We start from the raw sequence: 18462 nt of genomic DNA, 5'->3' as shown, positions 1-18462 counted from the left end.
GGATGTGGCGACGCCCATCTTGCCATTTTATTCCTAGGAATTGAATTTCCCTTGCAGGCCCCTTAACTTTCTTTTGCTTAATGGCAAAGCCAGCCTTCAAGAGGATTTCAATTATCTTCTTTACTTTTTCAAAGACTTCCTAGGCTGTATCCCCCCATACAATGATGTCATCAATGTACTGCAGGTGTTCTGGAGCCCCACCTTTCTCCAGTGCAGTATGGACCAGTCCATGGCAAATGGTGGAGCTGTGGTTCCAGCCCTGGGGCAATCAATTCCAGGTGTACTGGATGCCTCTCCAAGGGAACACAAACTGTGGCCTGCGCTCTGGCGCTATCGGAATGGAGAAGAACGCGTTAGCAATGTCAGTCGTGGCGTACCACTTGGCTGCCTTCGACTCCAGTTCATACTGGAGCTCCAGCATGTCCAGCACTGCAGCACTCATTGCTGGCGTCACTTCATTCAGGCCACGGTAGTCCACAGTTAGCCTCCATTTGCCATTAGGCTTTCTCACTGGCCATACAGGGCTGTTGAAGGGTGAGTGAGTTTTGCTGATCACCTTCTGGCTTTCTAGTTGACGGATCAGCTGATGGATGGGGACCAGGGAATCTCAGTTGGTGCGGTACTGCCGCCGGTGCACCGTCCTGGTAGCAATCGGCACTCGCTGCTCCTCAACCTCAAGCCGCCCCACCACTGAGGGATCCTCTGAGAGGCCGGGTAAGGTGGACAAGTGTTCAACGTCCTCCAGGGCAGCTACACCAAAAGCCCACCGGTACCCTTTTGGGTCTTTGAAGTACCCTCTCCTGAGATAGTCTATGCCCAGGATGCAGGGGGCATCTGGGCCAGTCACAGTGGGGTGCTTATGCCAGTCCTTCCCAGTCAGGCTCACTTCAGCTTCCAGTAGGGTCAGCTGTTGGGATCCCCCTGTCACTCCGGAGATGCAGATGGATTCAGGCCCACTGTAGCTCGATGGCATCAGGGTGCACTGTGCGCCAGTGTCCACTCGTGCTCCTGTGGGTCTGACGTGCCAGGCCATCGGATCCACACTGTCCAGTAAATCCCATTATCCCTTTCCTCCACCTGGCTGGAGGCAGGGCCCCTCTAATCCTGCTCATCATCACTCACTTCTTGTAAGAATGATTTACTGGTCCCCTCAAGAGGGTCAGACATAACGTTCACCATTCTATTCTGTCTGGGGGATTTCTGACTGGACACTGGAGCTGCGCTTTTCTTGGAGGACTCCCCTTTGGTTATGGTCTTCCCTTTCAGCTGCTCTATTCGTGCAGCTAGGGCAGCAGTGGGCTGTCCATCCCACCTCCTCATGTTTTCTCCATGGTTGCGGAGGAAAAACCACAGGGTGCCTCGTAATGTGTGCCTTCTGCTGCCTTTCTCTTGGGTGGGGAACATTTACTTCTAATGGCTGAGACATCAGCCCGTGCAGGTGGAATGTAGGACATGTCCTCTTCCATTTTCTGGACCCTCTGAGACAGTTCCTCCACAGCTGAGACCCAGGAATGTTGAGATTGGGGGAGATTTCCCTCATATTGCCGGAGCTTGCCAACCACTCCATCCACTGTTAGAGTCTGGGTGTCTGTCCACCAGGACAGTATTGCCAATGCTTTCGAGTGTGCTTCTGGTGCGCTCTTCAGGAACTTTCACCACATCAGGTGTGTGCAAGGGGCCTGATCTGGCTCATCATTGAGATCACCACAGATCATCTCAAACACAGCCAGTTCCCTGAGGTTCTGGATGCCTTTTTCAATGTTTGTCTATTTGCTCAGCTGACATAGGATATCATCCTTGTAGGGGTGCCTCTCCCTTACAATGAGTAGGAGTCACTTCCAAAGGCTGAGGGTTTGAGTCTGTTTCCCTATTTCCCTATCAGTGCCAGCATCCTTGGCCAAAGATCCCAGCTGCTTGGCCTCTCTCCCCTCCATTTCAAAAGCACTGGCTCCATTGTCCCAGCATCAGAGCAGCCAGGTGTAAATCTGCTCGCCTCCTAGGTGGCCGCAATCTCTCTGCATATCTTGCAGCTCAGTTGGGGACCACCTCTGGCCCTTCCTCCTGTTCCCTTGATGGGCCTGGCTCATCACCATCCCCCACTTTGCGAGCTGACGTTCTGGTATATTTGGTTTTCTGTATCGGGGCGACTGATACCGGCACCGGTTGGTTCTGGCTCAGCTGCTGTGCTGGTGGAGGCGACTGATACTGGCTCTGCTTGTTCCCCCAGCCCAGCTGCTGTACCAGTAAGTTCACTGTCAGATCCTGCAGGCCTTTCTCCCCCCTTGAGGGCAGTGAGTGGTATTAAAAAGGACACGGTAGGCATGGGCAAGTTCCCAACATATTGCAGCGATTTGTGTCTCCTGGGTTTTGCCAGCTTGGTAACACACCCTTTCTAAGCACTGAATCGTCTTGTCAGGGCTCTGCATTTGTTCGAGAATGAAATTCCAAAGCATTGGAGGTGACCACTGACTCAGGCCTTTGCCCATCTCTTCCCACACCCCTTGCCACTCACTATTATCTGACCTCGGGGCAGGTTTCTGGGCACTGCTGTTGTTAGAGAAGTGCCGCATGGCCAAAACCAAAATCAGGCAGGCATTCAGAAAGTATTGTGCCACAAGCACACTGGTCTGCAGGCTCCAAGGAAAATTGAAACTCTGAAAAACCGAGAGGATCTCTTCGCCTGGCTCACCCACAGAGGGGGTGAGACCCCTAACAAAAGGCCAAACGGCAAACAGGTACTGGCCCACCCCCACACCCCCCCCAGTGATACAAAGGCATTATAAGCAGTCAGGAGCCAGTATGACAAAACCCCCCCCTTTATACATTTTCCACCGACAACAAACACCAGAACTGGGAACACACAGTGGATGTAAGGAATAATTCAGCCCCACCACTCAAGCAAGTGGGCCAGCATTGCAAACATTTTCTTATCAGACACTACAAATACAAACAGAAAAATTACACCCAACAGATTGCTCTAACACAGGCTAATCAGGGTCTGTCCCTTTTTGATTCTTATTTCAGCCCTCTTGTGCCCCACTTCAGTGCACCAAAAAAGGCTGTGGTCATTTAGGCCCTGCTGGGACCAGAGACCATGTTGCCATTGTCCCTCCCCCACCCTCGGACACAAGTAGGGCACAAACCCTGGGTTAAAGTAAGAAGAAATTTAATACAACAGTGTAATAAGCGATCTGAACAACAACAGTAGCAATGATAACAACAATAAACAGCAATAACAGTAAAAAAGACAAAAGATATACAGAGAAATACCGCAGTGGATACAGAGAGCTCACTCATGTGCTCCTGGCCACCAAAGCCACAAAGGAAAAAGTTCCCATGCTCCCTCACTGGATCTGACATCAGCATGGTATGAATAACCCGCCTGGAGATCCCTTCCCCCTCTCTGCTGAGGAAATTTAACCCTATCCTAACTGAACCAGGACAAGGATGACAAGGGTAGATGCGGGGATGAGAAGATGTTGAGGTTAGTCAAGCAGAAGTGCTTTTCAGAGAGCAGTGGCTCTTATGACTAGGCACAGTCTGTTATGTGGAGAAGAAACAAGTGTGAAAGACTTTGATAGTTCTCAGATAGCAAGTTAAATTTGTCAGTTATCAGAGCTATACTACTGCAATCAAAGGAACCCAGAGCAAACAACAGAGAAAATAAACTCCTGCTGCTGAAAGAGGAGTTTACATGAAGTCTCTGTGTTCTTATTGGGCTGGGTGAAGGTGTCCACAGCTGGAAGGTGTTTCATACCAGCTGCTGCTAGTCTTGGAGTTAGGCAACACACTGAGCCTGTCTGTGCTGCAGCTCAGGCATGCACTGTAACTCCTTTCTGGCATGTGCCTTTCAGATACGCATACAAAGTGAATGGATGTGTGTGGAGAAATGACATGGCCTGAGTGTGAACCAGGACTTCTGGTAGCCTTGAAACAGCCAATATGGTCCAAGGGCACCCTCAAAAACTGTTTCACTTTAATTGTGTTTAGAAGACCAGGCTGAAGTGGATAACTGGGAGAAATATGTCAGGATTCATATTCTGCTGCAGCCTTGCAGGCAGCTGAGAGACAGGCTGACTCCTGTACCACCTGTCTGTAAAAGTACAATGCACAAAACTGAGTCACAGGTTCTGTCTAGGCTGTCATTTCAGGTCCTGAATTCAGATGTGGGCTGCCTGCCCATGTGCTTGATAAAATATGTGGATTTTCAAAGGGTGTGAAAGAATACAAGTAGCACATTCTGCACTGAAAAAGGAAAAACAGAGGGTGGTGAAGGAATGGTGAAAAAGCCAATTCCTCAGGCTTCTTGTGTGCTCTCCCTGCTGGTGCACACTAGGTGACCCCTCTTTCCTTCACCCATTCTCCCACAAAATCCTCTGCAGCTGGACCAACTGCCTCAGCCCACAAATGTCCAGTTCTGGTGCTCCAAACTTTGTGTGTGATCCCATCAACTCAGTCATCGTTGACTGCCTGTGAACATATGTAGAAAAAGGCAGTTTGTAGCCCGTGTTGAGGCAGTTTCTATAGAATAGACAAAACACCTCAGCCTTGGATGCAGAAACTCTGACCTCCTGCTTTGGTGTTCTGTGGCTGAGGGTGCTCTAGCTGTTGCACTTCCATGCTCCCCAGGCTCCTCACAGAGACCCTGTGAGTTGATACCAGCTATGGGTATTTTACTTGGTCATACTCTCCCATGGCTCAGCATTTGGTAGCAGCCATGGCACCCTGACTAGTGCAAATTGGTTCCCAAGCCTTTTCATGGAGGACAGGCAGTAGCCTTGTTCCTACTGACATAGCGCTGTGGTTGAAGATCTCAAAGCTGGAAGGCAATACTCATTTCATACATGGTACTAAGTGATTGTGATTTGCCTCTTCAGTCTGTTGCCCTGTGTTCTGTCAGCAAGTGCTGTGACAGAAGCTGTGCTGGATGAGAGAGCTTGTAGGAAGCTGAGTCATGGTCTGATCCCATAAGTAGTTGTTTTTTTCCTGCAATCTGTTATGTAGCACTTCAGCATTTGTCTTGTAGTATGTTCTCATCTCTCTTCTTTAAACTCACACCTTCCAACACCAGTAACAGCACTGAAGATGAGATGACTGTGCTCCATGTGCCTGTTCCTCGCACAGTACTGGTGGGGGTACAGATGTATGCACAAAGGTGAGAGTCACCTCTGGGAGTCAGTCATGAAGAACAAGTTCTTCCCTTTCCTTGGGAAGCAGCTGAGGCTATATGCTGAGAGTGAGCTCCTGGGCAAGATGAGCAGGTTACCAGAACCGTGCAGGTGCAACGAACTGAGATCCAGTTACGACAGTCAGAGCGGGGTGGATACTTGGCTGCCATCCTTGACTGTCACTGGGATCTTAGCAGTCTGGTCATGTCCAGTTGCTTCTGTTTCTCCAGCTCTGAACAGGAATGCTACTCCTTATATCTGTCAGGGATTGCTGGAAAGCTTAATCAAAGTTTCAAGTTGTCTTTCTTATGAGATCTCAGATGGCTAAGAACTGTGATTTTTGTGATGCAGTTCTGTGTCTGGTAACTGTCTTTCATAAGAGAAGGGGACAGAGTGTCTGTGATGGACTACAAAAGGGAAGATACATTAGGAGCTAAGGATCAGAAGGTGGTTTAATAAGATTGTGAGGTGGCCCTGCTAGAAGCAGCTAATACCCATAAGGCAGGCTGTGACTGGTGATGTGAAACGTTAGAAGGGAGCTTGTTTGCCTTTCCCCTCTGAAGCAATAGAATTTTCATATGAGTCATAATGGAGCCCACAGAATGAAAAACTAATGCTTATGCAAGTTTTTTGCTTCAGGGATTTTTAGGGAGTGTGTGCATACATGTATGTTCATGTAAGTCAAGTGTAATTTCTCACTGTAGAGAAATTAAATATGCTAATATGCAGTTTTGTGTTTTATAGAGCACAACTTGCAGATGATGAAAGAACAGTTGCTGTTAGAGACTACGAAACCATATATACAATTTCTGGAAGCAGCTCACCTTCAGATATTTTACCAATGCTATACCTCTCTTCTGAAGCGCCTCCAAAATACGAAGAAAAAACATCAACAAAAAATAATGAATATTTTCCATCATCTTAATCTATTTTCTTAGCCACATCTGACACCAGCTCATAGAGGACTGGCAGAGTTCATTTTTAAATTGAATTTAACACTGAGAATTACAATATTGGAATTTATTTACATTTTGTAATAAAAGCAATAATGTTGTCTGTGTGTAATTTTTCATCAAAAAGCATAAATGATTAATCTGGGTTTCAAGAAATACTAGATGATGCTGGGCTTCTGAGCAAGTAGTCTGAAAGGATTCAGTTCACTGCAAGAACATTAAGTGCTCTTGATCTGTTACAGCTTCACTTTCTATTTTTAGTCATTCTTTATGTAATGGAGGCACTAAGTAGAGACCAACTTCTTTTGCTTATTTTAATTAAATCTGCTTGGAGCTTCAAAAAAGAAACAATTAGGAAGTGGTTTTATTTCTATTTTTATATGACTTTTGTGGAAAATACTTGTTTGCAAAGTTACTGACTTTATGTGTACTCTGAGAGCATCACAAATAGGAGTGTTTAAGATTGGGACCAAGTATGCTACAGAGAATTTAAATGGTTACTTTTTGGTCTGCCTGGTAACAAACACACTATAGCTCAAGTTAGACCTTCTCTGGCCCTTACATAAGTATAATCCCTATGAAAATCAGTTTTAGCCAGCAGTTAAGAGCCCTAAATCAACACTTGAGGATAGTTAATAGGCTAACAGTGTAACTGTGGTAATGACTGATTTCAGGGGGATTATGCTACTATTATATAGTCACTCATGGTTTATGCAAGGAGTCCTTACTTTGTGTGAGTGCCACTCAGCAATGGTATCTTGCAGGTGCAGGCATTACTTATCAGCAAATGCAAGAGAGGCAGTTTCATGGAAACACATGCAACAGATGTTTTTAAGTGACAGGGCACATGACAGATCCTTCAGAAATACAGCCCTCTTAGCTTCTCTGTCCCTGTGCTGCCCCTAAGTTAGCATTAGCTCCTGTCCTGGGGATGGAATGACAACAGGTTCTGAATGTTTTACACCTCTTCCCAAACTGAGGGATTTACTTGTAGCAGGTAAGGATAATTAACAGGAAGTGAGTTGCTGCTGACCTTTGCTTTGTGACTTGCTCTGAACCCTGTTTGAGAAAAACAGACCTGTTTTGGTGTCCAGAAGCAGCAGGTGGCAGAGCTACTGTTTAGGTTTGGTTCAGCATGGTGAATTTATCAGCATTAAAATACCTTGTGAGGGCCATCTGTGTCTTGTTCAGCTGAATCTCCAAACATCTGCACACTCTCGGACCTCAGCTACACCTCAACTTGTCTTCTGTCACGCTGAATTTCAGAGAACCAGGCTGTAAAAGTGCTAGGCTTTGTATTAAGCACTCAAGTTCCTTCTTGTGCATAGAGAAAGGTGATTGCATCATGTTCTCTTTCTATGAATGTGCCTCTCACCTGCTTTAGAGAGATGTTCAGGAGCTCCTGCATTTGGTGATTTATTTCTACCTCTGTGTTGATCCATCAGCCATGTTAGAGCAGCTCTTTGTGCAGCAACACAAACCCAAACCAGCCACTGAGAGAGGTATATTTAGCCAGTAATGGAGTTGAGGGTCTTATGCATGCAGAGTACTAAGCAAACAAATAACAAAGAGGGATTAAATATGTGGGAGCTGATTAAACTGGCATGACTTAGCCATGGTAAATGTCTAATGTGAAGAAATGGGATCCACCAAATCCAGCAGACATTTTGTCCTCTCAAGTGTTTTTTACCTAGTGAATTTTTCAGATAATGGTGTTCTTTGAATGCCTGCTGTAATCCAAGCTGTGGTTTACCATGTTCTGATTTTTTGTAAAGTTCTTGTTAGTAACCTGATTTTTAACAGTGGTGCCCACTGCCCTGTGTGCTTCATGCACCCAAAGCCTCGCGCACATCAAAGGATCTTGTCTTTTTCTCTGGATTTGTCGTGCTATTATATAGCAAGCATAGCAGCTGGGATATTTTACCTAGAAAATCCCATGTAAACAAAGACCTGTGGTGGCTTTGTACTGTTGTTTGAATTACAAATGAACATTCATTTGCTGAAGAGGTTAAACATCAAAAAGCCTTTAACAAATCTTGAAATATGTCACCATTTAAAAAAAAATACAGTCGCATCTGATTGCTAACTGTAAAGTTATTAACCTTCTGTGCTGCCTGCAATTTGCTCAATCAGTTGTTCCCAAGATGTACCCAAGAGACCAGTCAAGTAGAATATATTGACTCTGAGCTGAGTCAACAGTCCTCTGGAACTGAAATATGAGGGTTTTTTGGTTTTCTTCAAGTTTATTGTGTTTCGATATTTTATTGCAGTCTGCAGTGTGGATCACTTTATTTCTAAAAAAGCTGTCTGTATGGAAATCATGCTTTAGAGAGCTGCTGCCCTGACTCAGTCAGCCCCTGAATTTCCTGGGAAGGGTAGTTGTTATTTACCTATGAAAATGAGGATGGAAAACAGAATTTCTGTCTATCTTTTTAGGTGCTTAGGAAATTGTTTAATGTAAAGCTGTATTATCATCTTCTATTTCTGACTTGGATTCGTTGCGAACTCAGTGGATGTGTGGGGTGCATGTTCATAACCTGTTCAGTAGTGAGAGACCTAACATAGCCAGGGCAACAGTATTTGCTTAGTGTGATATCAAAGTCTGTTTCAGCAAGGTCAGAAAACGTAAGAAACTGGCAGATCTGTCTTCACCACTGAAGGCTACCACTCAGTGAACAGCTTTAGTGGGAGGAATTTTTGATGTGGGGATTAGGGGTGAAATATCTGTATTAGAAAGGAAGCAACACCTTGTAAAACTATAAAAGTAGCTTAAAATAATACAGAACAGCATTTTTATAGAGGAAGTGAGAAACTTTACTGTCACACTAATGGTGCTATAACCCCGTTTCTGCTCTAAGGTTAGCTTAAGTGCTTGACATACAAATGCTAGGGAGCAAATCAAGTTGGTTACTGATTCACACTTACTTAAACAGGCAAAGTGGGAGGTAAGGATTGCTTATCCGCTGTAAGTGAAGTTAAGGCCTCTCTTCCTTGCTGCGTGTGCTGACATTGCTCAACTTCTAATTGCAACACTACAATCCTTTGGAGAAGGATTCAGGAAAATATAAATGGATGCCTCTTCCCTAGGAGAAGTCTTTCTTCCTGCATCACCAACAGCTAAAAAAAAAAAAAAAAAAAAAAAAAAAAGAAAGAAAACTAACCAACTCATCTGAAAAACTGAGATTGCACATATATCTGCAATGGTGCTGTGTTTTTAGGATAGCAGGTCTCACTGGATCACACCCACCATCCTTGCCTTTTGTGTTTGGCAGCACCATATCCATCTATTTCTTTTCCATCCTCTCTCTAGAGTCATGGCTCCTGGGGCATTTCTGTGTCCAGGCAGACATTTTTACCACTATCTCCGCATTTCTGCAGTGAACATGCCAGCCTTCAACTAGATCGTTGCTCCTCCCTCTATCACACATACATGTATCTGGATAATTAGGTATGGGAATACCTTTAATTTGGTGTACCTGTTGACAAGACAACATTCCCTGGGAGCATATAAAACCACTTTGCAGGTCTTTACACTTTGAGGCTGGTAGTGCAGCAGTACAGGGCCCCAGGGTGCAAGTCCCACTCATGGTGGTTCTTTAGGTACTGCCTTTACACATTTCAAGTTGAAATAGCTCTTAGGGATATGGCGTAGTTGGGAACTGTCAGTGTTAGGTTAATGGTTGGACTGGGTGATCTTCAAGGTCTTTTCCAACCTGGATGATCCTGTGTTTTCCACTAATGGTGCCACATGCAGTTGCCTTCCTCTTAGGAAAAAAGTTTTAGTCAAATTATTGACTCCTTACCCTGACACTGAATGTTTCATTAAAGAGTGGTACTTTGTATCTACCCTTTTTAAAACCAATCAGTCTGCAATACCATGGTATAATTTTCTTTTATATGGCACCTTCTGCACATTCTGTGACTAAGTCCCTGACTATATTACAGGCATGTAAGGAAATAAAACCTCACTACAACAGGCTGATAATATGAACAACTATGTAAAAATTACTAGCAGAAGGAGAGGAGAAAAGGGTTAAGTGAAGGCCTGCCAGTATTTACTAGGATGACTCTGAACAGGTTAGAGAACTGAGGAGATGGAGAGCATTACAGAAAACTAGCTTCCAGTAGCAAGCACTGCAGGGAAAGTCTGCATTTATGATAGAAAATTATGTAGAGGAACAGAGAGCAAGGCAGTGCTTGTGTTCAGGGGAAAGGTCTGAAGCAGATGGTAAAAAAACTGTATTGAGATCTGAAGATGGCACTTATTCTGAAAACCTCTCTCTGACCAATTCCTTAGGTTTCACAAAACTGTTTTCATTTATTAAGGAGTTATTCCAGGTAAATGGGGGTGCATTTACTAAATCAGCATCTTTAAGTGAGTTCCTAGAACATACACTTACTTAGCAAAGGAAATTACTGGCCTTAAAAAATCTATGTGATCCAGTAATCTCTTAAGACCTTGACAGCTGCATGAATGCAGCATTGCCACTGTCTGGGGAAATGATGGGAGAAATGTGGGGAGTCTTAGGGGAAATAGTATCTTACAAAGAGAGGACAGTTTACAGGGAAAGGTGTAATTTTCATTTAGATGATACTGCATCAAACAGAAACTGTTTACCATCCCATTTTCAAAGTTCAAGTGACAAGTAGCCTTGAAAGAAACTACCTGTATTCTCCAGCTCTGCTGTGCACTTGCTCAACAACCATAAAGTCATGTCCTGGGTCAGAGGCAAAGAGTATCAGCCATGGGATGATGCAATACCCGACTTGGAAAACTCCGACTCCAGCCAGCATCTAAGGGCCTTTGTGTAGGACCAGGGAAGTGCTCCAGCACAATCCTGTTGCAAGTAGCAATTGCAGAGTTCTTGAATGAATTAAAGGAGTAAGGTGACACTACATCTGTATATACCATTAGTTAGACAGCTATTATGATATAATGCTGCTTTTAAAAGGTGTTGGAAAGCCTCTGGAAGATTCAGCAAACAGTGACAAGAATGATTCATGATATGGAAAAACCTGACTTGCAGAGACCAGTAACAGAAATTTTCCATTAAGTATACCAAATATAAGGTTAAAGATGACTTAGGTTTTGGCTCTAATTACCAATACAAGGACAACTTATTTAGTATTTCAGCACTTCCTAATTTAGTTGTCATCATACAGACCCACTGCATTGCAAGCCCTAACACTTTGCTCAAATGTTGCAGAGAGTTCTGACTAGACTTAGTGCTGGGGGAAGGGCTGATCTTGAGTGTACTTGTCAGAAAAATTGGTGGCATCCTCAGTAATAAAAGAGACATAATACTAATACTGACTTTGGAAACTTCCCAGACTTTTTTAAAGGAGTCCAGCACTAGTATTCCTAGAAGTCTATCTGCTAACAAATAAGAAAGACACATCAGCAACTAACTGTATTCAGCATCAGTTCTGAAGGCTCCAAATTCAGTGAGCAGCCCCTTCCACAAGTAAGCTGTTGTCACACTGTGTGATATGAATGCACAGTAGACTAAAGGCACCTTTACTGATTTTGAAGGAGCAGTCTGAAAAGTGAGTTTTCAGGTTCTAGAGCTATTTTTATCTTACAAATCTCAGGATAAGCTTGCTTCCCCAGAGCTGCTGGTAGCGGAAAATAGCATTATATGTTCTACCACCTGAGGAGTAATCTCTGTCCTAGGTGTACTCCCCTGCCATGCTAGTCAAAACAGATCATGTAGTTGGAGATTTGTCCTCCTTAAGGAATTACACAAAGATGTTCTACCACAACCCTCCAACAGCAATTATTTTAGTCTGAAACTGGGAGGAAACAGAAAATCTCAACATTCAAATAATCTGTCTGTTTAATATATGGGACGTATGTTCAACAGAACAATTCATTGTGATGTAAAAAAAATATTCTAGGTACTTCTGCATACAGGATAAAATCCCAGGCTTAACATCATAGGACATGTTTTCTCATTAGTGGTACACTATTCAGGGTATGTGGGCTTTACTCAGTATAAACTTTGAGGAAGAGGTGGAGGTCCCACAACAAAAATTGTTCACAATTAAGGAAAAATTACAGAGCAATTATGCTACCTTCAAACAGCTGGAAAGCTTTGGCTGACTTGAAATAACTTTTCTCTCACAACCACCAGCTCTCCCAGGCTGCTCAGCACTCATCACCCTGTTGTCGCTTACTCTCCCACCCACCCACTGCTCCCCCTTGGCAAAATATCAGAAAGCCTACTTTGATATTTTTTAAACCACAGAAGCTCTGGACTGCAGAACGAGCTGCAACAGAGGTCCAGGCGTGACTATAAATGTCATGCTTCAGAGAACTGCAAAGCACTCCCAGCAATGGCCACACATATTCCCAAAGCTCTGGGTTGGTGGCATGATGGCCCAAGGAGAGCAAGTCGCTGCACTGCTGTTGAGTAAACGTATGCTGTCCATATGTTGGATGCATCAGCTGGCAGGCAGGGCGCCTTGGAAAAGCTGCGGTAGCTGCAGCTTCCTTTCTCTCCCATCTGGCATGGGCATAGCAAGGAAGTATCTGTGGGGGCCAAATTAAAGACGAGGATAAACAAAGAGATAGGCAGCCATGCAAGGGTGAAGCCATTTCGGAAGTGATGGTGGTAATTCAAGAAGTCTTTAGTGATCACTTCAGGCTTCACTTCCCAGACCTTTATTCTTCTAAGCAAAGTTTATTCTTTCACGTGACAGACTCTGTTAACCATACACACACAAAGTTCATGTATAACTAACCCAAACCTTTGACTTTAAATGCTCTGCCAAGTCCTTTACAAGACCCCTTTCTCCTGAGGCAGAAGATACGTTATACTCAGTAATGGAGCAGAACAACAACAATGTAGAGGATTTCTCCTTGAATGTCTTTTCTGTCACTCCTTATCAGGCAAACAGATCCGATGCCCTGGTGTCAGATGGGGATAAAGCTGGTGCCACTTTGCTCTTTTCAGGTGTGTTTTTGGGACTGGTGGGGATCACTTTCACTGTGATGGGATGGATAAAATATGATGGCATTACTCACCTGGAGTGGACTCAGTTACTAGGGCCTATTCTGCTATCTGTTGGGGTGACTTTTATTCTGATTGCTGTTTGTAAATTTAACATGCTTACATGCAAGCCCTGTAAAGAAAGAGAGGAAAATACATCAGACCTCGACCAGACTGCAAGTGGACAGTCCTTTGTCTTCACCGGCATTAACCAGCCTATAACTTTTCATGGCGCCACAGTGGTACAGTACATCCCTCCGCCGTACCCAGCCCAGGAAGCTATTGCTGTGAATCCTGGCTACCTTCACCCAGTGCTCAGCTGTTGTGGTGCTGTCTCCTCCAGCACCTCACCGATTCCCACCCCAGGCTCTGCTCGCTTCTGCCCTGCCTACACCCTGGATAACCCAGCTTTTACTGGAGATGAGAACTACGCTATTTATCCTGCAGAAAATACCAGGAATCAGAGGTACATCTTCTGAGATGCCATAGTGTGTTTGGACACAGGCTTCTGAGTATTTTAAGTGTTACGTATGATTTCAAAGGAAAAAAAGCTAGTCCAGGGTGTTATTCTTCTTCACATTTTTTTTCTTTGTTAAGAGTATTTCTTGAGTAAAGACTATGGAGACAAACTTTTTATGGAAAGCATTTTTATCCAAATTAGATTCATTTATGAATGCCTTTCAATTTTCAGTCTACTAAATCTCTTGCTCTTTTTGAAGATGTTAGTATATATGCTCCTGCCCTTGGGGGGTTTTTATGCTTATCTTACTACCTTTAGACTGTTGACCAGAAGGCTATTATATGCACAGCCAGAGGCTTCAACTCAAACACAATCACAACACCCGAGTCAGCACAAACCCAGCATTTTTATGACAATGCAATTGGTTTGGTACCAGATGCTCTCCCTCCTGATTTTGCCTGGTCACAACATGCTCCTCTCCCACTGTAGCAACCTTCCAGCCCTTACTTTTTTCCTAGTTTGGGGGCATAAACAAGATTGCTGATATTATAGAGCAGAATGAACTGCTTTAATCAGACACAAAATAATTTTATGTAGTTCTTTCCTCTAAGAAAAAATATTCTGATTATAAGAATTACTCAGAATTATATCATTCCTATATCATTCCATCACTTTTAGTTGATTTGTCAAAGTCTGTTTGAAAAACTGCTGATCCATCGTTCTCAGCAACATGTGTGACAGGCATAGGCAGCCTGAAAACAAAGGTCAGCTCCTGACACTTATGCTTCACAAAAAAAGCACAGCAAATGGTTGAATTCTAGTAAAACTTCATCTTGTTGCATTTTCTCAAGAAATCAGGAAATGCTTTGCCCAGATAAGGCTGACAGGATGCAGCACTGACAGCTACTTGCATGCTTTGTGTTTGCTAAATTCTTTTTGAGCCTGCCTCTCTTCATATTTTCAGGTCAGAGGACAGTTCTGATGAGCCAGAAGAACTGCTGGAAGACTACAACTGTGATGACTTGTCACCTCCACGTTATGAGGAAATATACCCACTGTCTTCATAAAATAACCATAGACAACAGATAACAATTCCAAGAGACTCCAGATTTTTAACCCCCAGGAATCTTTTCTTTAAATACTTCCATGATAAGCAAGTGTGAGCAAGATTGGTACTGATACACAGTTCAGCATCACTGAAGATTTTTATCAATCCCTTCTTTTTCTCCAACAAAATTCATTAGCCCTTTGCTATGCAGGTTAATAGTAGAGTTATTAATTATTTAATAGCAAAACTATTAAATTCAAGGATCTAAATCAACATTAGGGTTCCCCAACAAGAAGCCTGATTTTCAGACTTGCTGAAACCAGTGTGAACTGTGAATACACAAGATGTTTGTGGAAGGTGATGATTGCTCCTAGACATTCAGCATCATTAGAAAACGCTTGATTTATTCTTGATATATTTTCCCTCTTGATTGATTGGGAAGCTTCAGAAGTGCTCAAGTGTCTGATCCATGAATGTTCCAGTATGTCTTAATTCTCTCTGATTCTTTAGACTAGCTCATTCATTAATAAGTCCAGTCTACAGATTAGACTTCCTCTGTTCGGTTCACCTGTACAACCCTGTAGGCATTTTTGGAGCACCCTGCTTGAACCAGAACATCTCAGGACAGAGAAAATACAAATAGTGACCTCTGCCTGTTTTCACAAAGACTTCTAAGAGATCCTTCATACATCAAATTCAGTTCCCTTCCCCACTTGATGGGATACAAAGCACTGTCTCCCACCAGGAGTCTTAACAACTACTAGGTCAATGTCCCTAAAGAAAATGTCACCTTTCTGAAGCCTTGACAGAGGAGTGTGGCTCTACCAATTTTAAAGGCTTTAACAATCACAACTTCTCCCTGCTGCACCTTCACTCTATGAGAGAGCTGTAGGGGAACACCTCCTGAGGTTCCTTCTTGTTTGAGTGGGATCCTAGGCACACAAATCATGCTGTACGTTCCCTCAGAGCATTCAGGCAACTACGGGCTGCAATGAACTTTCTAGTTCAACTTTCAAGATCAATATGGTTCCAGGCATTGTATCAACAAATGGATTTACAGCCATGTCTAATAAAGAATGAGGTGCATAAACTCTGAAATCTTGCAATCCAGAATGGAGGTCCCAAAATGCTTTGCTCAGGAGTTGTCTAAGTACCAGAGCTATCAGAATGCACTGAGTCGTTTAATTTTTATTTTGTATTTCCACATAGGCTTCAAATTCTGCTTTTCAGTATGTCTAGAGGTGTTCTGACACAGCTGGACCAAATCAATATCTCCTCATGAAGGATCCCATCAGCTTTACCTATCTCCCTCAAAGGGCTCAAACCAAAAGCTGTTCTCAGCTCACACCTGCTGGAACAGGCACCACACAAAATCTAGAGGGCAATTGTCACCATCCAAAGCAACCGAGCAATGTGCTGCTGGTGTATCTGTGGGTCAGTCTCCTGACCTGGAATAGCATGGCTAGAGGTCCATTGTGGAATGCATGAACTTTCTCTGACTTGTCAATACAGCCATTTCAGCTCCTGTCATTTGTCATCAATCTATGATTCATCTCATTGATCTCATTCTTGAGGACTGGGGAAGCCTGGTGTTGAGCACAGGCAAGCGGTACAGGATGTATCTGACATCTGAAAGTAACTGAGTGTCCATGCAGCCTCACTAGCAATCAGGAGATGTAGCTCTGGATGGAGAGACACATTCAGAACAGTGTCCAGTTGTTTGGAGCTGCAGGAGCACACTGTCCTCACTGTTCTGTATACTTAGAAGGTGCCAAGAAATTAAGCATTTTTGGAAGGGCACAAGACAACCACTGGGCTCCACAGTGATGGACATGACAGTGACAGAGGTCATATTTAGTATACAACATTTAAACCAACTCAAAGCTGGATTAGCAATTGTAACAGCAGCTGCTGGACAGTGACTACAAACTACATTAGAGGTTTTTCTCACTGGAGAAATACGGAGCATGCTGTTCTTCATCAGCAATGGCCTGGTGTTAGCAGGTAGGCATGTGTAGTTGGAGAAAGGCAGGCACTCTGTGTCCAGCATGATCTTTGCAGCTGAGTGAGAGAACAGAAGGCCTAAGAATAAATGCAAGTTTATCTTATGGAAATGTCTTGCTCCTCTTCCAGAATTTACATGGGAAATTTTACATTTGCTCAGCCTCCCTCCATAGGAGGAAACTGGAAGGTCCCAAATCCCCAGTTAGTTCCACATGGACAGATCCCTGCACTTAGCATATAGTTCTGCTGACTCTAGCAGACACTGCAGGAGCACAGAGGTCAGGCTTGATGGATCCAATTGCAAGACCAGGGTCAAAATTTCTACCCGATCACCTTCCCCCACAACAAGAAAATTCCTTCAGCCAGAAACCACAGACTTCTGCTGTTGCTCTTTTTTTTTTTTCTTGCCCCTCAAATACATAGCATAAGCATGTTTCATGGGGAAATCATAGCTTTATTTTTATGACATCAAATCATAATGTCAGAGTAAATAAAAGTCTAGAAGGTTGTGCTGTGTACTCTGTATTGGTTTTAAAGTTTACTTCTGTAGACACTAAGTTAATTGGGTTTCTCTCCACAGAGAAGGCTGAATAAATTAAATAACTGCCTATTAAAATGATCAGATTAATTCTGTCTGAATTCTGTAGGAGTCTTTTCAAGCTGCACAGGTATTTGAGAAGCTTCAGTCTGATGACATTTCCTTGATGTATTGATTGCTGATTATTGTGTTTAAGAATAGAGCAGTATTCTATGAAGGCTTTCTTCTTCCTCTTCCTTCCATTGTCTACTTTCATCCTTTTTTCTATTTTAACATTTTTAAATTTTTAGGGTTTTTTTGCTTTTTGCTACTGTATCCTCAGTGATACAATCATCACATGAATTTACTTCTCAGCATTATGATCTCTTTCTGCCCTGTGATGAGTGAAAGAACAAACCTATTTGGCCACACCTTCAGCTAAGGTGAACTGACATAGCTCTGCTGGATTATACTGATTTAACTCCACAGAGCACCTGGAAGATTGTATCTGAGATTTTATACAATCCATTTTTCATTTAAACTAGTGCTCTTTAAGCAAAAATTACCTTCTCCCAATTGCCTGCAATGCCACTGCAGACCTGCAGAATGATGCTCTGTTATAGTTAGAAGCATCTCAAATTCTAGCCATGGCAATAGAACGTTGTATGTGAGTATTCAACTATGTAATACTGAATGGGTTATTGTGATTTTTCCTAATATGACTCAATTTACGAGATTTTGACCATATGCTGGTTAACAAATGAAATCGGTAGAGACATGTCTATTGATAAGAAGCTGGGCATGATCTGCTTGTTGCAGTAAAAATTCTGCACAGAGCTGCTCTGAGAGTGAGAAGCTGTTTCAAAACACTAAAAGCCTCATGCCAAATGCAGCTTTTGGGTGCGAATTTCTTCTCAGATAAACCTTAAGTCTGCTTTCTAACATCCATCCTGCCGTATCTGTGAGGAGGTACAGGAGGTACAGGAGCCCAGGTTTGCTTCGCTTTGGTCTTGCAGCACTCTCTCACAAAAGCCCGATTTCACCAGAGGTGCCTGTTTCTGCCGCCGATGCTCCAGTGCACGTGCCCAAGCAGAAAGCCCGAACTAGCTGGTGTTCGGAAGTTGTAGTGCTGAAATCCTTCGGAGAGTTGTTTTTAAACTGAATCGGGATTTAGGAAACCGGAGTTTCGGGAAAAGAATAAACCTGTAAGTAAGGCTTGTTCCTTTCCAGAGGGCCCCATGGCGCAGGCGGCAGGCCTTCGGCGCCGCGGGGTGCTCGGGGATGCTCCGCCGGCCCGCAGCTCCGCGCGGAGCCCGAGCC

The 18462-nt window shown here is 43.6% G+C and overlaps 2 protein-coding genes across 2 annotated transcripts in view; both read left to right on the top strand.

The window, feature by feature from the left end:
• TMEM171 (transmembrane protein 171) overlaps nucleotides 1–6222 on the top strand; it is a 12619-nt gene extending 6397 nt beyond the window's left edge. The window contains exon 4 of the mRNA XM_026866768.1: nucleotides 5913–6222. Coding sequence (XP_026722569.1) covers nucleotides 5913–6093 — 181 coding nt within the window. The 3' untranslated portion in view covers nucleotides 6094–6222. The remainder of the gene's footprint in view (nucleotides 1–5912) is intronic.
• A 6113-nt stretch (nucleotides 6223–12335) lies between these two features.
• Nucleotides 12336–14688, top strand: TMEM174 (transmembrane protein 174). Its single transcript, XM_026866818.1, has 2 exons — nucleotides 12336–13579; nucleotides 14538–14688. Exons 1-2 carry the CDS (start codon nucleotides 12948–12950, stop codon nucleotides 14638–14640), a joined length of 735 nt encoding a protein of 244 aa, XP_026722619.1. The 5' UTR covers nucleotides 12336–12947; the 3' UTR covers nucleotides 14641–14688.
• Nucleotides 14689–18462: the final 3774 nt, after the last annotated feature.

This window comes from Athene cunicularia (assembly GCF_003259725.1).
Source record: "Athene cunicularia isolate RWA chromosome Z unlocalized genomic scaffold, athCun1 chrZ_part4, whole genome shotgun sequence".
NCBI classification, from domain to species: domain Eukaryota; kingdom Metazoa; phylum Chordata; class Aves; order Strigiformes; family Strigidae; genus Athene; species Athene cunicularia.
The sequence above is the reverse complement of the archived record's forward strand: the minus strand, read 5'-3'. Positions and strand labels throughout refer to the sequence as shown.